At 42.6% G+C, this 26784-nt stretch overlaps 1 protein-coding gene across 2 annotated transcripts; it reads right to left on the minus strand.

The window, feature by feature from the left end:
• Positions 1–120: 120 nt before the first annotated feature.
• FXR1 (FMR1 autosomal homolog 1) lies at positions 121–25368 on the minus strand. Of its 2 annotated transcripts, XM_075570714.1 has the most exons (17): positions 25266–25368; positions 15665–15717; positions 13258–13351; positions 12504–12575; positions 11668–11816; positions 11380–11473; positions 9808–9924; positions 9025–9195; positions 7325–7403; positions 7037–7146; positions 6277–6363; positions 5946–6153; positions 4564–4767; positions 3081–3281; positions 2810–2887; positions 2069–2160; positions 121–1179 (listed from the first exon to the last, which is right to left on the minus strand). In XM_075570714.1, exons 1-17 carry the CDS (start codon positions 25314–25316, stop codon positions 1015–1017), a joined length of 2025 nt encoding a protein of 674 aa, XP_075426829.1. In that variant the 5' UTR covers positions 25317–25368; the 3' UTR covers positions 121–1014. The 2 variants fall into 2 exon arrangements, with proteins under 2 accessions (XP_075426829.1, XP_075426830.1); XM_075570715.1 differs by lacking the exon at positions 2810–2887.
• Positions 25369–26784: the final 1416 nt, after the last annotated feature.

Here is a 26784-nt window from a genome sequence, read left to right on the forward strand (position 1 = left end):
TCGGTAGGTGTACGCACTATTGTTACCCCTCCAGCGGCAGGGGAAGCAAGCAGCCTCTCTGGCAGAGGAGGGGTTAACGTCCTCATACCTCCCCCATAGGAAACTAGGCTGATAATCAAAAATGGAAGATCAAAGTTTATTTTTTTTGTTTTTTTGTTTTACTACCTGCATACAAAAACATATTGCACATCAAACAACCAAAACAAAAATACCATACTAAGGACTAACATATGCAGTTTATACAGGATAAACATTCTGGAAATTGATCTTTTCAGTAGTTAGGATTTTGCCTTTGTGGCCACGACTAAGTTCGGTTTAGTGTTTATAGCTATGTTTGATTTTTAAATACTGTACAGTTTAATAAATAAACCAAACAAAGCCCCAATGTAGAACAGTCACTGCCAGTATCTTCCAATCTGCAGAGGATTATGTCTGTATTCCAGTGGTCTGCAGTTTTTCCTCAAAACACAGCTTTTGTTTTTTAAAGAAAAAAAAAAAAAAAGAATAAAAAAAAAAAACACGTATTAAAACGACCAGTTTCCAGACCTAACTAATGGAGAGTTACAATTCAGTGCAAAATACTTTAGACTGCATTTTTTTTCTAGTTTTCCTCAGGTGAAGAAGTGGTTGCATATTAAAAATGTAACAAAAGCAGCTAATTGCTTTCATAACGATTATGCAGGATCCCCCCCCCCCCATCAATGCCATATTTTGAAAACAAAACAACATTTCCTATAGCCAGCACTTCTTTTTTAATGTTTCGTATACTATCTCAAGGCACATCTGATGATGTATTTAGAACACAGTAGGTATCAACTTATGTTTAACATATGTTTTTTTTTTGTTTTTTTATTATTATTTTTTTTTTTATCAGGATCCCTCCTCTTTCTTTATTCCAAATGGAGGAACTGAAAGTGTGGTGTAGACTGGCGATCCTTAATCTATCTTTGGCAAGCTTGTACAAGCACTATTGTAAAATGTAATGTAAAGGAACTGTAAACTAGGAACTTCAGTTTATGAGACCCCATTCAGTATGGCTTCTTGATTACTTCCTTCTTGACAGCTTGCAGCACTTTCTTGAGCTTTAGTCTGTGGCATTGAAGTATCGTCACCAGAAGAACCTCTTGGGCCATTTGTTACTTTTTCTGTTGGCCCATGTTCTTCAATTACGTCCTTCACCTGAATATGGAAAGTTGTTTCGAATGAGCCAGCAATGAAAAACAAACAGCTAACACATGATCTGTGTTGAATTATTGGGTCTACTGCAAATACACAATTGACCCTGGGAGGGAATTTTGAAATGCATGCACGATTAAATCCTCATTCCTAGATGCTAGAACAGGAGTGGCCAAACCCAGACCTCAAGGGCCACAAACTAGTCGGATATTCAGGATATCCCTGCTTCAGCACAGGTGGCTCAATCAGTTACTCAGTCGTTGACTGAGCTACCTGTGCTGAAGCAGGGATATCCTGAGGACCCGACCAGTTGGAGGCCCCTTGAGGACTGGGGTTGGTCACCCCTGTGCTAAAGGGTTAATGTACACCAATACTAATAAAGGATTAAAAAAAAAATGAAGTCTCTAATTTGAATAACTGAAAACAAAACAGCTTCCAGAATTTCAGGCTAAGCTTATAAAATAAATGTTCAAATGCTGTAAATATTTTATAACAATATACCAAGTCTGGCATATCCACCAATATTAACAAAAGTAAACTTATCCTCTCAAACACTGTTCTTACTGGTGGACAGGTGCCAGTAACAGGACCTAATCGGCCCTCAAAATTGCCTGGTCGCATCCTGCTGCTCTTTAAAACAATTAGAAAACAAAAAGGAGGCTCTGTAGTTTCTACTGATAACTAATGACATGCACCTAAACACTTATTAATATATTTTGTTCGGTGTTCAAGACATCAACTTACATAGCTAATAAATGAGAATTGCCATGGGTGATACAGGCTCTATGTAGACACCATATTATTCTAAACAAGAACTAGTTTCTGCTTTGCCGCAGTTTATATTGTATTATTGAAATAAAAAGGGGCGAATCATTTCATTTACACAGCTCACCATTTCTTTCTTGCCTTTAGCCAGAGTTTCTTTAGGTAGGTTTCTCTGCCTGCTCTGAGATTCTGCTCTTGAGATATAGTCTGCCACTGTAACTGTTATGGGAGAGGATTGTCAATACAAACATGACATTGTACAGCAATGCCATTAGAAATTGTCATTTAAATGTTCAAGCGCCAATGTAAAACAACTATGACAAATAGGCGTCAGGTCTTGTCATTAATAGGGAAAGCATTACATTAAAACAAGACATGCCTGAGATGTTTTGGAAATTCATCAAATAAGACATCAAAAGGAGGATTACAACATTCAAAACTGATATCTTAAGCAGTACTGTCGAAAATAAAATACAGGAAACAAGGGCACAATTTAAAGCCGAGAACCCCACCCGCCCCCAATAATAACCAATCAGCAAACAACCCAAATTGAGAGAACTCAAACGATAATGTATTTTGTCAACACATAAGTATTAGTATCAACTGTTAATCAAAACAGAAAACATGACAAAAGCAGGGTAGTAGATCATGGTAGACACCGGCTTTATGCAGTTCCAATTAACAAGTGGTGACATTTTAGTAATTCAAGTAGACTCATTACAGTATTTTAACAGGGTTTTACTTTGTGCATTTAAAGGTAACTTTCACACCAAGTAATATATTGCAAAAATACCTGAGGTAGAAGCAGAGCATTCTCATGCATAATACTGTATATATTAGTTACCAATAGTTCCACCCCTTCAATTACCTGGCTGTCTATCTTCTGCCTGACCCCTGAAGCGACGCCTGCGGCTACGATTGCGTCGCTGGGGTTTTTGTTCACTATCTGCAACAGTAAAGTTTATCAAAATCTTAACTACTCTGAGAGCAAAAACAAAGTGTGCTTCAATATTGTATTACACACAAAAAAAGAACAAATGAGGAAATGTAAATAATGTGGTTTTAATTTGATCTAACCTGTAATTAGTCTGAAGTGATAGCACTAATACCAGGAGTAAGTTTGTAACCTGGTAACATACCCAAGCCATTTTCATTAACTGATGCATTGTCAGACTCGGTCATTCCGTCCATCAGCGACGCATCTTCATCAGTCCTCCTCCTGCGTGATCTCCTGCGACGGTTAGTGCTGTGGTGAGATTCACTTGCGTCGGTGTCAGCCGTCTGGTCAGATTCGGTGTTATCAAGTAAGCTGTACGGGTTACTGTCTGGATCCTTAAGCACTGAGAATGAGAACCAAGTTAGCCAAAACGTTTCTAAACATGCAGAGATGCATACACTTAACACTTGCTCACACAAATGTTGAAGCATGCATAGAAATACTAGTGCTTCCAAGAGAAACATTAGCGGAATTCTACACAAATGGAATGTTATCACCGGGATGTTTATCTTGGTAAAATGGCCTCTGCCAGAACTATGGCCATGCACTAGGCAAGGGGCGGCCACTCCAGTGCTCAAGAGTCACCAACAGGTCAGATATTAAGGATATTCCTGCTTCAGCACAGGTGGCTCAATCGGGTTTGAGCCACCTGTGCTGAAGCAGGAATACCCCTAAAGACCCTGAAAACTTGAGCTACATGACCTCTGGCCTAGGACTTAATACGACAAAGAAGCAATCCACCTTAAATAACCTCCATTTTTTTCTTACATGGAAGCAGGGAAGGGGTCCTCTAGAGCAGAGGTGAGCAACCTTTTGGTGTGCGCCCCCCTGCCCGCTCTCCCCCAGTGCTCATGGCCCCCCCACCACCTTTGTGCAGCGTCAAATGACGCAGCGGGGTCATGTGACATCACGTCATTTGACACCTTGTGGCCATGGCGACCCATCACCCGAAGCCGCTGAATCACGTTAGCCTCTAGAGCCGAGTGCTCAACTCCAGTCCTCTCCCCCACCCCCCCCCCCCCCAACAGGTCTTCAGGATATTCCAACTTCAGCACCGGTAGCTCAATCTGGCTCAGCTGTAGACTGAGCCACTGACAGCCAATTGTGCTTGGCTGGGATATCACCGGTTCTCACCATTTAAACAGAAAGGGAAGATGAACCTTTAAAATCAGCGAGATTTATAGCAATACCTGGTGTAACCAGCATGTGTAAAGTCAGTCCTAACTACATAATGAAAGTCAGAGGATTGTTTGGTCTCCTGGAAACTGAAACAGCATCCGATTTACTAGAGCAAAAAGAACAAATTGCTTTCAATGTGCCTTAAAGTGATATGTATTTAAATACAACAAACCGTAACCATGTGCTTACATTTTAGTACAAAAACTCAGAAATGTGAATATCAAATGTTAGGCAAAGATGATGCGATAAGGACACCACAAATACCTGTAACTTAAAACACCAAGGGAAAGCCCAGCTACATGACCGGTCAGCTGCTCTTAGAAACAACTGCATAAAGGATTTGTCGATCAAGTCTTTACATAACAGACATGTTATGTATATTAGGAAATTAGGATAACAGATATATTAGGAAATGATGAAAGGCGAAATACAGCAATAAATGATACCAGAGCTGATGGAAGATTTGCCGCCCCTGGATCCTCCGCGACCTCGGCCAGCCGATCCACTGCGCCCTCTCCCGCCAGGGCGCCTTCTGCTGTCACGCTGCTGGCGGTTTTCCCTGTCATCTTCTCCGGCCAGTGACCAGTCACTCAGCTCATCTTTTCTTTCGGATTCAGTTTCAGAAGGATTCGAAAGCTCAGAGTTTGTACCTTTCAACAAAGAAGAAAACTAGTTAAACAACGTTCATTTAAGAAACAGAAAAAAATAATGAAGACATATTTAGGGTTGTGTGGGGGGCATCTTTCAAAACCTTTAATGCCAACGTCAGACAAATCAACCTGTGTGTGGATGGTTCAGGAAAGTTACAAAGTACTTCAATGGAATCCCCACAACTAAGGCCGCGTCCAACCTCCCTGCGACGGCACAAACAAAAGGCCGTACCTCTATGAGGGAGGCCATACAGCGAGCGACGGCGCTCACGATTGTGGAGGGGACAATTTTTTTATTTGGTCGCACGACAGCCGGGTCACGTGAGCAGTTTAGCCAATGAGGGCAAAGCCCTCACCACGTCACAGCAACGTCACGGACACGCCTCCCCATACCAAAGGCCACGGGTCGGCTCTGGGGCAAGCGTGCGTGACACGACACCCATCCCAAAAGCCACGGGTCGCCTCTGGGGCAGGCACACGCGACACCACGCACTCCGTCGTGCACCTAATATATCCGAGGCTGAAGAAAAAAAAACATTCAGGTTTAAAAAGCTTGAAAATCTCAAAACATTATTTAGTTTCTCACAAATTTGCAGACATCGCTTCACAGTGCAAATTGATTCCAGAATAAAGGATTTGGTGTTTTTTTATTTCAGCCCCATAATGCAAAATAAATGAACGGGGAAATTGAGCCCCGCCCACACAGGAGTAAACAAATCAGGCTCCATACGCCCCACATAACAGTAAGTCTACCTCTCAACATCCATTGCAACCAGATATCCCTCTTACACACACTGTATATAATATTGGGTTTCTGTATTTCTGCCAGACCCGGTGAAGAACCCTGACAGGTTGGAAAGCTTGTAACATATCAACTACTTGTTGGTCCAATAAAAGGTATCATACCCCTACTCCCTCTCCCGCCAGTGTTACCCACCCTCCTTTGCCTTCGTAACACTATATAGCTTTCAATGCCTTATGGCGTGTGCTGCTAGGGAAAGGGAATTGGCCACACTTTTATGGAAAAACAAATACAAAAACCCTGCGCTCCTGTAAAAAAAGACTTGCAATTAGTGAACTTTTACATTTTGATCCCAAGCCTTTTCACAAAATGAGTCATTCGGGTGCATCTGTTTACTAAAAACGACAAATTCTTAATCTCCTGAACAATGACATACCGTAACCAGACGTATAATTTGGGCCCCTGCGGCCTCGACCCCGGCCACTGTAAGATCTGCTCCCGCGGACAGATGATGCTGTACTTTCATCAGTTACATATCCCTTTTCCTTTTCAGTTCCCCTACTTGAAGATGGTCTAAAGCCCATACCGATTTGACGAAGCTGCTCATCAATCTGGAGCCTTTCCATTCTAAGCTGCTCTACTTCCTAGACGATTCATAAACAAACAAGAACACACAGGTAAGCCTCAGGATGTCCGCACTGGCTTACTCGCACATTGTTACCATCAGCACTACAATTCAATGGGAAAAGGATATGCTTGAAACTTACTTTTAGGTATGCAATATGGTATTCTAACAGGACCTGCACATTCCCAATGCTCTCCTTGGTTCCAACAAAAACAAATGGAACCATGCCCTGTAATGAGAAGAGAAAGGACCTTTTAACATTACAAGAATGTGCAGAAAAATCAATGTGTAGATGATGATCACTGTGCCCTTGTTGTACTGCAGAATGTCACTAGAAGAATTTGTAGAGCAGACACGATGTCGAGAACTCCATTGTGGAGGCCCATTACAACAGTGACGCACAAACTGGGGGCGCAAGAATTTCTAGGGGGGCGTGGCGGTTACAGAGGCCCTGCGCTCTTCCCCACGGCATTTAAATAAAATGCCTGGGGACGCGCAAGGCCTCTGTAACTCCCTTACCTGCTCTGCCGGTGATGCGTGTCAAATGAGGCCGCGGGGGTCACGTGACGTCACATGACCTGTGGCGTTATTTGACGCCAAGTCTTTGGAGAGAGGGGGGGGGGGGGGGCGCGAATGCTGTGGCTGCCGGGCAGGGGGGGGTACAGCTCAAGAAGTTTCCAATCCTCAAAGGCTACCACAGGTCAGGTTTTAAGGATATTCCTGCTTCAGCACAGGTGGCTCAGTTGTTGACTAAGACACTGATTGAGCCACCTGTGCTGTAGCAGGGATATCCTTAAAACCTGACCTGTTGGTGGCCCTTGGGGACTGGGAGTTGGCCACCCCTGCTCCAACATCTCATACTCATCATGAAGGTTATCTGGTGATTATTACAATGAACTTACATCTTCCCTGGGTAGCTTGGTCTCATTATCTCCTTCAATCCGCACTCTGACTACTCCAGATTTATCCACAATCTCTTGAATCACCTTTCCGTTTTTCCCAATTACTTTTCCTATGAGAAACAAAATAAATAAGAGAGTAACATTTTAGCCCAAATTGTATTCTTGCATAATTAGAAATGCTGGGATATTTGTGGATGGTAAAGTTTGGAACAGCAGGCGGATATATTTGGCCACATGCTTTAAGAATATAGCACGATTACATTAATTATGCAATGTAATATCACTTACCTACAAGATTTCTAGGGACCTGAATGAAATCCTCAACAAATTCTAAGTAACTCCTGGCTTTCTTGACTGCTTCAGCACTCTACAAAACCAAGACACAGATTCAACAGCTTACGTTTACAATGGACTACAACATGCACATAATGCCTTCCCTAAAACTACCATTGTGAATCAAGTCTAATGATGGCGCAACCTGCTTCTTGAGTAAGATTTGAAACATCCAGGGTTTTAAAATACTGAGGCACCTATTATTAGATCCGAATGTCAAAATGTGTACCTTTGTGCAAATCTAGTCTAAGTTTGGGTTCAATTTCACAGCCTGGTTTTTTGAGACAGGATTAGACATTCAGATTTCCACGGGACAGTGATTCAACACAGTTGCCTCAGACGACAGATTAATCACAGAAATGTGTGTACACGAGTTAGAACTTTAACACAATTTGCTAAATGGTGTGCATGTGTGCGCGCGCGCGTGTATATATATATATATATATATATATATATATATATATATATATATATATGTAAATACAACTGTATGCTCATCTGCATGTCTTAGGTAGGTCTGCAACCCCGCCTTTCCCCATTATCACCCAGCAAACAGCACTTCCACTGCAGCAAGGGATTCTGGGAAATGACATGCAAATGAGCACACAGTGCCACATATATATATATATATATATATATATATATATATATATATATATATATATACTGTAAATATTACTGTATATTCTTTTGCATGTCTTAGACAGGTCTGCAACCCTGTCTTTCACCATTATCGCCCAGCACACAGCACTTCCACTGCAGCAAGGGATTCTGGGAAATGTCTGAGTGGGTTTACTGGCTTTGCATCTCACCCCAGCCCTTGCTTAAAAGCGGTGTTTAAAGCAGCATGCATTGGCCTAAGGGTTGTTCATGTAATGTGAGCTTGAGATAAAAGGCGGCACTGTGTGCTCATTTGCATGTCATTTCCCAGAATCCCTTGCTGCAGTGGAAGTGCTGTGTGCTGGGCGATAATGGTGAAAGACAGGGTTGCAGACCTGTCTAAGACATGCAAAAGAATATACAGTAATATTTACAGTTGCTGTATGCTTTACTGTGGAGGGTTTTTGTCACTTTTTTTACCCACCATAACCTTAATAAGTGTGGTGTGTGTGCGTGCGTGAATCTATATATTAGTGCCACTGAGTACTCTGTGGAAACATAAAACTAATTTAATGAAGAAATGTCCTGCAATCCACTATACTGTATGGCAAAGGTGGCCAATGACAGTCCTCAACAGTCAGGTTTTTAGGATATCCCTGCTTCAGCACAGGTGTCTCATTCATCGACTGAGCAACCTGTGCTGAAGCAGGGATAGCCTGAAAACCTGACCTGTTGGTAGCCCTTGAGGACTGGAGTTGGCCACACCTGCTGTATGGCATGCTGCACCATCTGCACTCAAATCCTGAAAATTCACTTCAAACATCGAGCTACATTACTACATAGCACCGTGTATACACTGTACATGCGCAGGATAAAAAGGGACTCTACATGAGAAGGGAATCGCTATACAGAAGAGCTTATAAAACACTCTAAGTTGGTTTTGTTGGCAAGTTACAGGGACAATTGGAAAAGGAACAGAATATCCTGCCCAAAACCTTAGTAGTAAAGGGGTTAATCTGTCATCAGGGAGAAATCCAATAAAAATGTGCCCTTACCTCCCCGTAGATTCGAAAAGTGCCACTGTCCTCTTCCAACTCAATAGCAGTAATACCGGGAACCTTTCTGGCTTGCTGGATGTTATTTCCGTGTGTACCTATGGCCAGGCCCATTAAATCTTCTCGAACGACAAACTCCTCGTGAAATGCGGAGGCAAGTTGCTTTGTACACTAAGCACAAATTAGAAATTAGAAAAATGGATTTCAAAATATAACATTGAAAGAGGAAAATAGTTTGCATAAACACAATTAATGTTTTGGGGCAAAACATCAGTTCTGTTATAAGGTACGATTAAAAAGGAAGTGTATTTATTACAGGATTGGAACCAGTGAAACCGGACTATTTTCAGCTCTGGCGAACCCTCCGTTTTCAGAGATGCTTGCTTGTGAAGTTACCAGCATGACTTTGTTTTTCAAGGGGATTTAAATGGCCGCCCAATAGAAAATCGGCGACCAATTATGTTGCGGCTTCCCATTGGCTACAATTTTGTTTCCCCTGGAGGGAGATTTAAACCTGGTAACTTCACTGGTAAGTAGCTCCGAGGACCAGGGGGTCTCCAAAAGAGGAAACCAGCTGTAGAGGACCACCTCCACCCCCGGTCACAATCCTGCAACAGGAAATTGGGAGGGGACGGGGGCCAGAAAAAACAAAACTAGTACGAAGTTTGAATTAACCCTACGAAGTTCGCACTGAAGTATATTAAAACACCTACCCTCCGATAAAATGTTTGAAGGAAATTCTTCACTAAGTTAGGAAATACAAATCAGTGCAAAATAACTTACTTCTAAATGTTTGGTGGCTTCTTCGTTTCTGGACATAAGCATCAGTTTAGTGCGGATACTGCGCAAGTGCATGTCGCTCAATATAGTCACCCGCTTCACTGTGGCTTCACTGGCAGACTTGAAATAGAAAATTATATTGTGCTGATTAAAACTACATTCAAACATTTACATTGACTTTATGTGTGATAACATATGGAGACAATCAATTTACTAGGGAGCGGGGCGAGGGAGGACCCCTTTTATCTCTAACAGTACTACGCCACACCATTAGTTATTAAACCGGCGAGTGCAATAATTATTGCAGTACATCTTTAGATTTGTATTTACACAATTCAACTGGGGTATTATCCCAGAGTCCCGGCTGCTGTGCATAATTTGCCATTTACAGCAGCCTATGGGCTTTGCTTTTTAATTTATTTTTTATTACAGAATTGAAGCCTGGGGTCTTCAGAGCTGGACTGTTTTAATGTCAGCTCCGGAGACCCCCTGCTTCCAGAGATACTTACCCCAGTAGCAGTGCCGGTATCTCTGCAGTCAGCGAAACGGTGTACCTAACATAATGGCGGCGTTTAAATGTCCCGCGTCACGTGGGCCAAAAGGAAGCTGTGACTACATCCAGTGCGGCTTCCTATTGGCCTGTGTGACTGAACATTAAAACTGAAAAGATACCGGCACCCCCTACAGAGGTAAGTATCCCTGGAAGCAGGGGGTCCCTTAGCTGAAATTAACAGTTCAGTTCCAGAGGCCCCCTGCTTGAAGCCCGTAATATATCCCCCCCCCCCCCCCCCCAATAACAAAAAAAAAATGTAAGCCTTATTGCTGCTTAAGATGAAAACTCTATCTAAAACAGATACGTATCCATACGGAAGTGCTTTTGCTTGTTTGTCTTCCGATTTCACAAAACACAAAAAAGTTTAAAACAAATACTGATTTGAAGTGGTGTAAAAACCATTTGTCTATATGTAGACATGCCAAAGGGACTCAGGAATGCTTTGGGTTTTCCAAACTGGATTGGGTTTCAGCCATCCTGCCTTCCATTAAAAAACATTTGTTGCTCATTACTTAGAAAAGGCTGACAGGTGTTACCCTAATTTACTAGACGCCTAGATCACACCGTAATAATTGCAGTTCAATATGTTCGATATTTTCAGATGTCAACAGATATGTCCAGTTGTACATTTTAGGTCAAGGGGAAAGCAAGTTTCCAATTATAGTCAATAAACCAAGCCAACTAAAACAGGTACTCATCCAAAACGGCAACACTCACATTTTACATACGACATTTTTAACGGTAATGCTCCTTACTGTAGCCACTGAGTAATGTTATATGGAAATACTTCCATTTTTCCTGCCATTTTCCCAAATATTTCCCACTCAAATGTCTTCCTTATGACAACCAGAGGAACAACAAACACTGCTAACCATGCAATAAACGCTGTGCTGGTTGAGCCGAAACATTTGGATGGCATAAATAAAAATGTAGTTCTACTGAACAGCAGGCTTCGAATATATGGATCTTTCTTGGTTGAATACAAAATCAGACTGTTAATGTGTAGGTACAAACGGTCTTACCAATATCACTAACTGATTGGACTCCGTATGGAAGTACACCCGGCACGCTCCAACAGCTTTCTTGAATTCTTTATGGACACTTTCACTTGCGCACCTGGACAGTGTGATATATATATTAAAAAAAGAAGGGAGGTCAACATAACTATGCAAACATTTCTCTTTAACAAAACTAACAACTTTACTTGACCTGATCTAGAGTAGCCAAAAGTGCAACCAAGTTGAAAGCCCAAACAACTAGAAATATATAGTGTTTATTCAAGTAAACTTGCTGTTGACAAGGTAACTCACGCTTCTCTTAGGTCTTCAGAAACATCTACTGCGCATTTAAAGAAAGAATTCTTCGTTACGGTTTTGTTCTGGTTCACAGGTCGAAGTCGTTCGAACGTGACTATTTCGTTGTAGGTAGCATCACAAGCAGCATATTCAATAACATAAAACTAGGGGCAAAAAAATAAAACGTGTTAAGTCATTCTCCCACAAAAATATACTCCACTTCATTTTACTGCAGGGATTTGTAAGCAGGCAACTAGCAATCTTAAATGTGCAATAATATGAGATATGGGAATCATATTGGTGAAACAGAATCTCAATGACAGGAAGGAGCTTAGAGTTGATTTAAGCAGAATTTAAAATTAGAGAAGGTGTCCTGGACTTGTCAAAAGGTCCTGAATTAATGGGTCTGCATATGGACTGAAATGACAATGCTTATGGGCATGGGTGGCCAAATCCAGTCTCAAGGGCCACCAGCAGATTAGGTTTTAAGGATATCCCTGCTTCAGCACAGGTGGCTCAATCAGTGGCTCAGTCAATGACTGAGCCACCTGTGATAAGCAGCGATATCCTTAAAACCCAACCTGTTAGTGGCCTTGGATGACTGCAGTTGGCCACCCCTGAACTGTGGTTTAAAGAGAACCCCAATCGTAACACTGCCAAATGTTCATCGTTTTACAGTTAATAGTTTAATGGCAGTGAAGACTGCTCGAGCCAAGCACTTCCTGGCAGTCTTTGCCGAAGTTTATAAGCACACAGCTCCAAATGCATTTTATGTCCTCTAACTGACAACGGTTCTCATGTCAGTTGTCCAAGTGGCCTCATTTTTCAGCAGTATATGAGCAATAACCTACCTCTCCTTTCATCATCCGGACTTTAGCAAGCCACCATCCACAAGGTTCTTGGTCATTTGCTCTGGAGTAAACCTAAACAAATATGAATTTATTTAGCTTCACAAGTTTGGAGCCAAAGTTTGCTATTTATGCAAGAGAGAAACGCAAACGTTTCATTAGATATAGATTTTCTGTTATGTTATTAGAAAAGGGAATATCTAAAGACCAACAAGAACTTACAATAGCAACAGATCAACAAAACACATTAAATTTGCCTATAAAACGGTCAGCAACAATTACCTGTCCCTTTATTTACCACTGCCATGGCTTAAACACTTTTTCTAAATATTGAATATATTACAAATGATTAAACTAAAAACGTCAATCACAATAAGCAGTGCTGCAGAAGGAAGAGTTTCCATGGCATGACGGCTGCCGTCACTATCACAGGAGACCCATGGACAGAGACAACCTCATTTTTAACATTGCTCGGTTTTGTACATCCCACCTTGCCGATGCCATAGGCAGTGAAAATGACACGGTCTTCGTAACTGGCGGGGGAGTGAGGAAGAGGAGTCACACGAAAGAATGACCCCAAGTTCTGAATTACACAATAAAAATAACTATTACAATATAAAGTTCTGTAGCAATCTCAGATGACCAGAACTGCACAGTACTGGACCCAAGGCAAAGCAGTACAATATACAATTCTGTTATCAATGCAGCACTTAAGATAATAAATAACAGCTCACCAAATTGATAAACATTAACTTACCTCCACTTCATCTCCCTCTGTAATTTCCTTCTTAATGTCAGACGGGGGCGGCATGCGGACCTCATGGAATGGAACCTGACGTTCTGGTTGCCAGCTAGGGTTTTAGGGTTATAAAATAATATTAGTTAGAGGTAAACAGCACATACAGTAGCGAGACAGTTTGTGACCCCAATAATAATTACAGAAATGCCATAGTTTTTTTCCATGATAACCTTTCTGAATATCCAATAAGGTTTATATTAAACACTTTCATGTCTTTGAAACAAAATGATGTATACATTAGACAATGAGTAAGAGTCAGGGTACATGGAAAAGTAAGTGAAACCCCAATTTTATCAGCTAAATTAAAGGGGATAATTAGAATCGGGTATTTAAATAATTAGGCACGTCTGTAGGTGTGAGTTTGGGAGGCCCCACTCTATATTAAAGATCAGAAACTTTGTGAGTTTGATCTTCACCATACAGGTGTGTGGAAACACATCATGCCCCGACCAAAATAAATCTCTGAGGACCTCAGAAAAACAGTTATTGATGCTCATCAGTCTAGACAGGGTTGCAAAACCATTTCTAAGGATTTGGGGCTCCAGTTAGAGAGATAATCTACAAATTAATAAATTCAAGACCACAGTCACTCTACCCAGGAGCTCTCAAAAAAAAAATAATAATAATAATACATTGCTGCCCTTCTGAAGTTCGCTAAAGAGCACATAGATGATCCACAAAACTTCTGGAACAATGTTCTCTGGACAGACTAAGCAAAGGGTGAACTTTTTGGCCTCAATGAGAAACATTGTTTGGCAAAAACCAAACACTTCATTTGAATAGAAGAACCTCATCCCAACCATCAAGCATGGTGGTGGGAGTGTGATGGTTAGGTGGCTGCTTTGCTACCTCAGGACCTGGACAACTTGCCATCATTGACACAACCATGACTCCTGCAGGAGAATGTCAGGCCATCCGTCCCTGAGCTGAAGCAAAAGTGGGCCATGCAGCAAGACAATGATACCAAACATGCAAGCAGATCTAAAAGAAAATGGCTGCAGAAGAAGAAATTCCATGTTTTAGAATGGCCTAATCCCCATTGAAATGTTTGCGCAGGACCTGAAGCGAGCTTTCCATGCAAGGAAGCCCTCAAATGTCCAGAGTTGGAGCAGTTCTGTAAGGAGGAATGGGCCAAAATTCCTCAAAACCGATGTGAGAGACTGACCAGCAGTTACCGGAAACACTTGCTGCTCAAGTGGGTGCCACCAGGTCCTGAAATCTAAAAAAGTTCACATCCATGGATATTGAATGTGGAATCATTTGTGGATAAATAAACGTTGAAAAAGTATCATGTTTTTTGTGTCATTTGTTTGATCAGGTTACCTATTATTAGGACTTAGATTAAGATCTACTACAGGCTAAAGCTGTTAAATTCCAGGCATTATTGAAATCCCTGCTCTCCGATTGGATAATGCCCGGAATTTTAACCAATCAGTAATGGGACGGAATTTCTGGCACCCTGCCAAGTTTTTCAGCCAATCAGCTTTCAATTCTCCTTCACAAAGAGTGACATCAGCTCTTAGACAGGGGAGGTGATTGGACAGGAGGCACCAGCAAGGCACTGACTCCTCCCCCAGCCAGCCTGAAGAGAGCTCCGCACAGGAGAGGGAGGGGAAAGGTTTGTGTGTCTGTTGTGTGTGTAAAGGGGGCCAGCAGTGTTTTATTGGTCCGCCTGTGTGTGTGTAGATAGGGAGGGACTGCACTGTGTGTTTTGTGGGTGGAGGAGGGGTGCAGTGTTTTGTTGGTGTATGTGTGTCTGCAGTGTGTGGAATTACAGGGGGGCTGCAGTGGGTGTAGGGAGGGGGCTGCTGGTGTGTTTTGTGGATGTAGAGGTGGCAGAGTCTGTTTTGTTGGTTTGTGTGTCTGTAGTGTGTGTTTTGTGGGTGCAGAGGGGGGCTTCAGTGTGTTTTGTGGGTGTAGGAGGGGGGCTGCAGTGTATAGGGGGGATTGCAAAGTGTGTTTGTGTGTATATAGAGGGGGTGTGTGTATGTACAATTTCCTTTTAATAAACCTGCAGTAAAAGCATAAGAATGTACACAATCAAGCTGATAAAAATAAATATGACAAAAAAAATGTATCTTTTTTTATGAAAAATTAAATAAAAAATAAGCCTACATTTAGCCTATAATAGTAATAATCCACTCAGAACAGGGCATTACTGGCCAATAATGCCCTGGCTGGGTTAAAGACCCTCGGCTTCGCTTCAGGCCTTCAACTCTTCCTGCCAGGGCATTATTGGTCAGTAATGCCCTGTTCTTCGGGGATTAATACTTAAATAAAATTAGTTTGAAATATGTGAAAATCCTAAGGGGTTTTCAAACTCTCACCACTGTACATTAATAAGTTACAAAAAGGGTGTACGCACTTGTTTTCGAATACGACAGTGAGCGAATCTTCGTGGACATCTTTGATGAATCCCTGTAAAAAGAAACATTTTACAAATTCTACAACTTGAGCCAACAAAAATAACCTTTATCCCAAAAAGTGAAAGTGCTACAATGTTACTAATGCAGTTCCAAGGGAGGGAGGGAGGGAGGGAGGGAGGGAGGGAGGGAGGGAGGGAGGGAGGGAGGGGAAGAAGAGAGAAAAAAAAAAGGGAGCGGTGGGAAGAAACCGTCAATTACCTGATATACAGCATTTCCAATGTCTTCACTTCTACCAACTTTTAAAGGCATCCCACATTAAAGACCAGAACTAGATTTGTCCCCATACTAGAATTTACTGCCAACAGGGAGGGAATACAATATATTCTAAACCAGGTGTGCCAGTGCCTACTCCAGTCCTCAAGAGCCACCAACAGGTCAGATTTTAAATGATATCCTTGCTCGAGCGGTTATCAGCTGAAATCTTCAATCAACTTCAATTAATGTTTGCCTGAGGCCGGCCCGAACTGCCGCTACAGTGTATATGGACTCAAAACTATCCAATGGCTACGCAGCAAGAGGGTTTTGCAAATGGTCAGGAAAAAAGGACACAAAAACTAGTCACACCTAGGTGTGTGTTAGGCCCATAATATAGTGGGCGCGCTTGCTCCGCCGTGCGCAACACTTATAATTGGCTGTGGATAACCAGCCGTTCTATACTAGGGCCGCACGCGCACGGCAGTGAGCGTGGAGACGGACAATCGCGGGGGGACTCCGAAAATAATCTTTTCACGCCGCTCAGTAAGGCTGCAATGTGTGTATATATATTTATCAAAGTTGCGCATGTTAATAAATTTATTCTCACGTGTTTTTTTTTCATTTTTAAAATATTATATAATAAATTAACTTTCAAACAACACACACACACACACACACACACACACACACACACACACACACACACACACACACACAGTGTGCGGCACGAGCGTTCACACACGCGTGCCAACTATAGAACAAGCCCAACATCTTTCACTGGTGCTCTCTGCACAAATCTTTGATATTAGATTCAATAATTTGAGGGGCAAGGAGGGGGAAAAGATAAACAAAAAAAAACAGTGTCAAGTTATGGACTGGAAACTGTTTTGACAGATAATAAAAATCATTTTACCAATGTTTAACTTTAAGGGTTACTACAAAATAAGCACCCAAGTCAAGAAAAATAATAAAAAAACAAAAACAACAAAACTTAAGCATTTAATTATATTAATAGACCTTAATACAAAATAAACATGCACCTTATTTTACTAGCTACCCATTTCCTTATGAGTAGTGTTTGACTATAATATTTTAATACAGTTCAAAGAGGCTGAATTGGTTTAAAATACACAATAGAAAGTTTTATCATAAACTTAGGTGCAAATTTGGTAGATAAGTTTCCAGCTTTTGCCAGTGAAAGGCAATGTCAGTTTTCAGACAAATGTTTTAACTGTCTAGCCCAATATCTTTCAACCAGGGTTTTGCGGGCATTACAAGATTGCTCTGCCGTTTTCTGGTCATTTGAAAATTGTACCAAATACGGAAGAATTGAAAATGCTCTGATCTCCAAAGCATTATTAGAGAGGGTTGGGATTCCTTACAATGCATCTGATCTCAGATACGCTATTACAGAGGTTGGGGCTTCCGCAGAATTTCACATAGGATTTTGTAATCCCAAAAAGTTGGAAATCACTGGTCTAAACCACTAAAGCAGCAATACCTACCCAAAATTACTTTTATACATTATTTTTTGACACAACCTAAATCAGGGGGTTACTCAGAGCTGATCTGTGGTCCACCTGCCTCTGTAGACATCCAGTTCATAGTAAAATGGACTTAAGATAGTGTACAGTAGGTTCCTTGAAAATTGAACAAATCTTTATCTGGGTCAAAACTAGAAAGCGACAAAATCATATCGATGAGCTGGCGCTTTTCTATTGGGTGCCAGAGCAGGCACGCACCCCGCATTCATGAACTGGGGGAAGGAGATATTCTGCATGTTATGGAACTCCTAATCAGTGCCAAAGACCAGTTCAGGCGAAAAAAATATAAACACTCCAAAAAAATTGCGAGTAGCATAGTTGCTACTCTACGCCTCACAATTTAAGCGGGAACTATTCTAGTGCAAAATGCTGAAAATGGAAGGAAGAACTGGGACGATTAGTATATGTGGACATCCCTACAGCAATAATGGAAATAGATGTTTATGGAATTGCACAATATGAAGATAAACAGATTTATCAATTTGGTGGTTAGAGATAGTTACAGTCAGGAACATTTCTATAAAATCTAGTCATAATTTGCATTACCACAAGGATTCCACTGATATCTTATTCTATGAAAGCTCACACTGCAGTTAGATTCATCATCGTTTACTTGAAAAGCATCAACATATTCCACAGCGCGGTACAATGGGAGTACAGCTATGTATATTACATAAACAGAATGACATACCAAATAAGGACAGATGAGCGTAAACAGATACAAGAAGGTAATGAAGGTCCTACTCGTGAGAGCTTACACTCGAGAGGGTGTTATACAATGTATGAAACAACGAGGAATTGAGGTGTGTGTAAATATAACAATCAGGGAAGTATTTCATTTTATCGCATATAAGCCAACTACTGAGAATTTTCAGAGCTGCTGAAGGCAGATTAAGAGAGCACTGAATATGTGCAGCTTTCAGTTTGGCAACGTTTACTATGATCTCGTTTAAATATATATTTTTAACATTTTATTTTAATAGCCTTTTAGGCTTTAAAAGGAAGCTCAACGGTCAGAATGTGTTAGGCTAAGGCCCCACAGCCTCAGACCCCGCGCCCGCAGTGGAGACAGGCAGCGCGTGGAGAGGCACTTGAGGCTTTCTGCAGTCTATAGGGAGCGGGAGCGGCGGCCGGGGGAGGCGTGGTTTGAGCGGAGTGCTACTCCCCCCCATCACAGCTCCCGTCCGATACACCCCCCTCCACAGCTCCCGTCCGATTCACCCCCCTCCACAGCTCCCGTCCGATACACCCCCTCCACAGCTCCCGTCCGATACACCCCCCTCCACAGCTCCCGTCCGATAGACCCCCCCCTCCACAGCTCCCGTCCGATAGACCCCCCATTCACCCCCCTCCACAGCTCCCGTCCGATACACCCACCTCCACAGCTCCCGTCCAATACACCCCCCCCAGCGGATGGCTGCAGCGGGGGTCGGTCTCCCGGGCTGCAGGAGGGTGATACTGCCGGCTGAAAGGTAAGCAGCTCCCCCCCCTACACATGCCCTCACAGCTGATCCCTCCATCGAGACACACACACACACACACACACACACACACACACACACACACACACACACACACACACACACACACACCCCTCTCTTAACTTTTGGAGGCTGACAGCTCCAGCTCCCGCCATTGATAGGCTCACCAGCGCAGCACGTGACGCGTCACCGCTCAAGATCGCAATTCTCTTGCATCCCCTGGCGGCCGACGCGTCACAGCGCGTAGTGAGCCTTGCAGCGAGGGGAGACTGGGACGGAATCGGGAGGAATCCCCTGCAGGTGAGTAACGCGCACACGGTGGCGCGCGCCCGCACGCAGCGGGACCAAAGCCTTATGTTCATGTACTCAGAGGTCGCTGTTCTAACAAACCACCCGTCAAACGAATTACAGGTTTATTTTTTGTTAAAAAAACAAAAAAAAAAACAGTTGATAGGCTTAGTCTGGGCAACAAGACTTTCTTTAGACATCATAAACACTACACGTTAATAACAAAAAATAAATAAATAAATAAATAAAGAAGAAACAAGATTGGTTTTATGAACTACTTTATCAGTACACATCACTCTTAAGGATAGACTTGCATCTTTAAGAACAACAGCCGTCATGCAAATTGTTATTGCAATTTTGGATGCTCAAATAACCCTTGTCTACTTTATGCTACAATCATCAGTGCAAGGATAACCTTAATATGCATCATAATCTTAATTTTGTGCACAAGAAATTACATTTGCATATTTATATAGGAAAGCAGATTATAAAAGAATGACAAAAAAACCCCCGCCGTTTGTCACTGACTCACTGTTGGTGACTCATCCCAAATGGCTACTAGAAACACCAATGCACACTTTATAAAGCAGAAGGGGGTTGATTTATTAACTCACAAATGTAGAGGCAATGCAAGCGCCTTTTTTTTTTTTTACATAGTATTGAAGCAGGGCACCGCATCTTAACCCCATTAATTTCAGCTCTGGGGACCCCCTGCTTCCAGAGATACCTCAGAAGGGGATGCCGGTATCTCTGCTTTTTAAAGCTCTGCTTCACGCGGGCCAATAGGAAGCTGCACCGGATGACGTCATGGCTTCCTATTGGCCCATAGGGCGCGGGAGCTTTGAAAAGCGGCTCTAATCTGAACCCTGTATGAGAGCTGGAGAGGCTACAGCACTCGCTATGGAGTTAAGTATCACTGGAAGCAGGGGGTCCCGGAGCTGAAATGATTGGTGTTCAGCTCCAGAGACCCCTTACAAAAAACAAAACAAAAAAAAATGCTTAAATATACCATAATCAGTTCATATACAAGCAGGAAAACATAAAATCATTTCAGCGCGGAAGGCAAGAAATATTCTTTGCCCCTATTAATTAGCTTCAAAAAGGTATGTTTCCATGAGTAAATATTTTATTTAAATGATTTCCATGTGACCCTGATAGGTATGCTTGCACTAATTATCTGTGCAACAGGTATGAGGACTGAATGGAATACCTTCAGCTTCAACAATAGCTGAAACCAACAATAACCATCTCCAATTCTATATATAGCAAGTCCTAGAATTTGCCAACATTTTAACTGGAGGGCTTAATCAAATGAAAGTGATTGGTTGAAGTGTATTGACCGATATTCTGCTGCACAGCCCTTGATATGCTGCATGCCATGGTATCCATGACACCAGAGGCGTAGCAACAAGAACATTGAAGGCATCTCAAAACGTTCGCAAGTTCGCAAACAGCCTTTTCTTGAAAAAAGAAAGTGAAACTCCTGAAGGTTACGCCTCGATTTTAAAGACAACAGCACTATAAAATACACATTATGCGGTACACTAAACAGCGAGATATAAATACAACATATTTTCTAACAAATATTTAGCTGGTAAATTAGACACCGAGTCACAACTTTGTTCAAATGACAGGTTTCTCCAAATAAAGTATACAAGTAGTCTGTCACAATGCCCTGATACACTGTAGCAAGATCTGGAGAAACCATCATGATCTCTTCACAGATTGGAGGAACACACAGGAAAATGATGCATCAAGGTATTCCTGGAATGTTTATCTTGACCTGTGTAACCAGCTGTTTCTGAAGATCCATAATATTTTTTCCTTCCTTGAGTGTGCCTCTTGCATCTGTGCTACAGTCTTTCCTCAAGAACATTGTTGCAGACCACCAGGATAATTATTTACACTCCTTCTGCACGGAGATGTTCTCAAATTAGGAAAGACCAACCACCTTCACAGATAGGACATGAAATGTAACCAAGTTTCTTCAATGTAATGAAATGCTGAAATTCCTCTACTGGCTTCCGATCAAATCCTGTATCACACATTCAATTCTCCTCCTCACTTTTAAAGCTTTACACTCTTCTGCCCCTCCTTACATTTCAGCCCTAATTTCTCGCTATACACCATCCCGACTCTTGCGTTCCGCTCAAGGATGTCTTCACTCTACCCACTTGGTATCCAAAGCCCTCTCCCGCCATAAACCTCTCACCGACTGCCCCACACCTCTGGAATGCCCTTCCCCTCAATACCCGACTAGCACCCACTCTATCCACCTGTAAGACCCACCTTAAAAACACCTGCTTATCGAAGCATATGAGTAGCTCCGTGGCTGACACTATACACCTGATACATAAAGTTTGGCCCCTTGCAGACGCACTTACCAGTATGCCCTCCTACTGTATCTGTATGTTCCTCCTACCAATTCGATTGTAAGCTCTACGGAGCAAGGACTCCTTTTCCTAAATGTTACTTTTATGTCTGAAGCACTTATTCCCATGATCTTTCATTTGTATTATTTGTTATTTATATGATTGATTCAGCAAAGAATACCTTCTTGATACATGTAAAGTATAACTGGTCATACTGAACAGTATTACATAAATGGTTCTCATTGAAGAAATGGCACTGATGTGCGTTTGGCAAAACCGACAAAAACCTTCAGCAATAAAACATTTTTTGTATATGTGCATCAACAATGCAGTAATGTGGCATCGGTAAAAAAAACACACCAACAAATAGGCTTACAATGAAACTGCAACCACAAAATACAATAAATATGGTGTCGTCGTGGCCACTATCCTGCTCACCAATTATACAGCTAAAACGAAACCTTTACTACAATTGAATAAGCAAACATTTTAGGAAGTTAAGAGATACAAGACTGTAAATTGAGAAATTAATTCACTCTTGAAGCAACAGCATCTTGTCACAAAATGTTATACATTCATAAACTAACCAAGTATACCCTCACCACATGTTAAAGGAAGGCCAGTTTAAAAATAGAAGGGCTCTAACATGTTTCAAATAGCTGACAGCGAGCCTTAGAAGGGAGAGTGACAGGGAGCAGCTGCTGCCATATTTTGTCCTGAAACTCTTACCTCCCTTGCAGCATACTTTAGGTGTCTTTTCTTGTTACAAACTCAGCAAACTATTCCTAATCTTGGTAGTTTCATAAATCTACTGCTTTTCAAGTATACAGGCTGTACAGCCAGCCACTTGTGCTAAAGAGAAAGTTTTAGATCATATACATTATGCTGACCAAAACAAATCATTGTCTTAGCACAGGGGTGCGCAAACTTCCTGCGCTGCCCCCCCCCCCCCGCGCGCCTGCCCCCCCCTTGTCACGCCCCCCCCCTGCGGCATCATATGACGCCTCTGGGTCATGTGACGTCACGTCTCCATGGCAACAAGCGTCAAATGACGTCACATCACATAGCTACACGGCATTGTTTGACGCCGCATTGTCATGGAGACGAGTGGACACGGAAGCTGGGTAAGTGAGCCCCCCCAAAAAAATTGTCTCACGCCCCCAGTTTGCGCACCGCTGTCTTAGCAGATGAGTTAATTAACATTAAACTGAAACTGGCCAATATACCAATATAATAGTAATATTGTCATAATAAAAAATAAGTCAGTGTTTATTTTTATGAGCACGACATTACTGTCAATCATGGACGTTTTAGGGACAGATACAATTTAAGGCACATCAGCCACATAAAAGCAGATCTGTCGATATAAAGGGGATCCCAGCACCCGCCCTTTACACCACACCTCAATTATTGCAGCACCCCTCCTTCCACAGAAGATCAGTTTTCCCCTACCTCTTAATCCCTTCCCCCATCTCTGCCGTTCATTAATACAGGACATCTTACACATTAATCTATTTATGTAAAAACAATTTACTTGTAATAAAAATTAAAGCGAAATACCTTTCAAACTACTTTTTTTTTAACATTTAAAAAAAAGTTAGTCTTTTTTCCTATTGAAGAGATCTATTGCAATAAAAAAAAATCAATATTTTTCTTATTTGGAGAATTGTATTGCCCAAATCTATACATAGATTAACACTGTAAATAAAAGGTCTATGGGAGAAAAAATAAATAAAAAAATCTCATAGATTACAACACTAATGATGGTGCTGATAATTGAAACGGTTAAGTACTGTATATTGAAATGCAGCTGTAACCAGGAAAAAAAATAAAATGAAGAATACGTGTACAATTTAAAGTGACCATCATCAGAGTCATCGCCTACTAAGTCAGACCACATTGTTGAGGCAATCAAATAAGCCACTCAATTATACTATCTTGTATGGATGCATACACCAAATGTTAGTCCTATCACTTGTGCAAGGATGTCAAAGCCATGTTACCCAAGAACTAAAAGTATCACAGGAGTTTCATTTCTGAAATGTCTTGGAAAATCTCATGTTTCCAAAACCTCAACAGCATTGCTTATATCTCAACCTATTTTTTTAACGATTACCGATCATTGGGATTCTTGTGATACCTCTAAATAAAAACATCAATATCCACAAATACATTGCATGTGTTCATATGAATGGAGCTTCATGGACAGCAAAAGGTCACGATTTGTCAGTTATCAAAAATTTACAAGGAACTGTAACTCTTGCAGGAACTAACATGGCTACTCAAATGAATGTACACCACCATTAAACAGAGAATTACAACTATGCTATAAATCTGGTTAATATGCCACTGAATTAAATTCAACGCGACAGTAACAATATTGACGTGTGAGCGCTTCGGAATAGTTTAAGATATGTACTCTACAAGACTTCCTTTCATTATATATGCCTCCTAGGCTTGTTAAGCTGGGCCGCCTGCAGTTTAAAATAGCCGCAGATATCCTGTGACCTGTTACTTTTATTTAGTCAACTCATAACGCTGTTTGAAGCAAAATAATAATAATACATTTATTTTTTTTAAAAAGAAGTCTCCATTCCAGTGGCCTCCCAGATGCCGTTTGAGGGTGACTTGCTTTCCAATCAGTGACACTGACTACAAATCAGTGTAGAAAGGAGGAGTAGCCATCCCAAATACTCAATACCCAACCCATTGCCCCCCTAGTTATGTCTATTTATATAGCGCCATTAATGTACATAGCACTTTACTGTCGCGTATTACTACTATCATATCAATAACAAATAATATAATTAACAGATCATGGGAATAAGTGCTTCAGGCATAAAAGTAACATTTAGGAAGGAGTCCCTGCTCCGGAGAGCTTACAATCTAATTGGTAGGAAGAAGGTACAGAGACAGTGGGAGGGCATTCTGGTAAGTGCGTCTGCAGGATAATTCACCCTGCCAGTGCAGGACAGCCCTAATATTACATATCAAATAACCCCTGACGTGTTAGGGGAATATATATATATATATATATATATATATATATATACATACACACACACACACACACACACACACACACACACACACACACACACACACTGCATATTTAGTATAACATCAATAAACTTCCTCAGGTCCCAAATTAGCTTTAATTGTAAGTATCCGCAGAGTCCTTCAGTACCAGAGACCTTTATATGTTAAATGTGACCTCTCCATTGTCAAATGCGACTCCTTACCAGTGCATTCATTCCCATGCAGTGACACCCCTTGGGTGCTGGTGGGGTCTCAGGGGGGCGCTAAAGCCAGCGGCCTACACACCCGGCTCCGTGCGGGCGGCCCGCGGGCTCTCTCTCTCCCCTTCCCCGCCGAGACAACACCGAGCGCCGCCAACCGCATCCCCACCCCCAATCCCCTCACAACCAGCACAGTCACCGTCCAAAAGCCCGACCCCGGCGCCCGCCATTCCAGGCCCGGCCGCCCCAGGGATGCAGCGCCTCGGCCCGCGGCCTTCCCCTCCTCCCCGCACTTCTCCTCCCGCCGCACTCCCGGCTGGCTGTGTGTACGGTGTGTGTTATTATCCCGCCCTCTGACTTATCCGCGTCCCCCCATCTCCGGTGGCCGCCGCCCGCTCCCCTTCCCCTCGCCGCTGTTTACCTTGTAGAAAGCTCCGTTAGAGCCGCGCACTTCCACCGTCAGCTCCTCCATGTTGGAAACGCAAAGGACGATGGGAAGGGTTTCTAGAAAGTTTCTGCGTCACCCGAGGAGGGAGGAGAGAAGGGGAAAGAGGAGGAGAGAAGAGGAGGGAAGGGGGGAGGATAGAGCTGGTGGAGGGGGTAGCACAGAGATAGATAGGGGGAGAAAGATGGGTACAGAGAAGGAAAAGAGGAGATGGGGGTAGAGGGAAAGAAAATAGGAGATGGGGGGGTAGAGGGAAAGAACATAGGAGATGGGGGGTAGAAGGAAAGAAAAGAGGAGATGGGGGGGTAGAGGGAAAGAACATAGGAGATGGGGGGTAGAAGGAAAGAAAAGAGGAGATGGGGGGTAGAGGGAAAGAAAAGAGATGGGGGAGGTAGAGATAAAGAAAAGAGACGGGGGGGTAGAGGTAAAGAAAATAGATGGGGGGGGGGTAGAGGGAAAGAAAAGAGGGGGGTAGAGGGAAAGAAAAGAGATGGGGGGGGGGTAGAGGGAAAGAAAAGAGATTGGGGGGGTAGAGGGAAAGAAAAGAGGAGGGGGTAGAGGGAACGAAAAGAGAAGGGGGTAGAGGGAACAAAAAGAGGAGGGGGTAGAGGGAACGAAAAGAGGAGGAGGGGTAGAGGGAAAGAAAAGAGGGGGTAGAGGGAAAGAAAAGAGATTGGGGGGGTACAGGGAAACAAAAGAGGAGGGGGGTATAGGGAAAGAAAAGAGATGGGGAGGGGTAGAGGGAAACAAAAGAGGAGGGGGGTATAGGGAAAGAAAAGAGATGGGGAGGGGTAGAGGGAAATAAAAGTGGAGGGGGTAGAGGGAAAGAAAAGAGGAGGGGGTAGAGGGAAAGAAAGAGATGGGGGGTAGAGGGAAAGAAAAGAGATGGGGGGGGGTAGAGGGAAAGAAAAGAGGAGGTGGTAGAGGGAAAGAAAAGAGATGGGGGGGGGGTAGAGGGAAAGAAAAGAGATGGGGGGTAAAGGGAAAGAAAAGAGGAGGGGGTTAGAGGAGAAGAAAAGAGGAGGGGGGTAGAGAGAAAGAAAAGTAGAGGGGGGGTAGAGGGAAAGAAAAGAGGAGGGGGTAGAGGGAAAGACAAAAGGAGGGTGGTAGAGAGGGAAAAGAGGGGGTAGAGTGATGGAAGAGAGAGGGAAAAGGGGGGGTAGAGAGGGAAAAGTGGTAGAGAGATGGAAATGAGGGGGGTAGAGAGATGGAAAAGAGGGGGTAGAGAGGGAAAAGAGGGGGGTAGAGAGAGGGAAAAGAGAAGGATAGAGAGAGGGAAAAGAGAGGGATAGAGAGAGGGAAAAGAGGGGGGTAAAGAGGGAAAATGGGGGTAGAGCGAGGGAAGAGAGGGGGGTAGAGAGAGGGAAGAGAGGGAGTTAGAGAGAGGTAAGAGAAGGGGGGGTAGAGAGAAGTAGAGGGAAGAGAGGGGGTAGAGAGAGGAAAGAGAGGGGGTAGAGAGAGGAAAGGGGGTAGAGAGAGGAAAAAGATGGGGGGT

The sequence above is a fragment of the Ascaphus truei genome, chromosome 14 (assembly GCF_040206685.1).
Source record: "Ascaphus truei isolate aAscTru1 chromosome 14, aAscTru1.hap1, whole genome shotgun sequence".
NCBI classification, from domain to species: domain Eukaryota; kingdom Metazoa; phylum Chordata; class Amphibia; order Anura; family Ascaphidae; genus Ascaphus; species Ascaphus truei.

Bases quoted from the DNA above. Each gene is read 5' to 3' on its own strand.
- FXR1 (XM_075570714.1), bottom strand. From the start codon at position 25,316: ATGGAGGAGCTGACGGTGGAAGTGCGCGGCTCTAACGGAGCTTTCTAC. The intron at 4,768-5,945 runs GTATGTCATTGT...CTTTGTTGAAAG, and splicing joins AAATTATACGTCTGGTTACG to GTACAAACTCTGAGCTTTCG. The intron at 2,888-3,080 runs GTATGTTACCAG...TTACTGTTGCAG, and splicing joins AGTTAATGAAAATGGCTTGG to ATAGTGAACAAAAACCCCAG.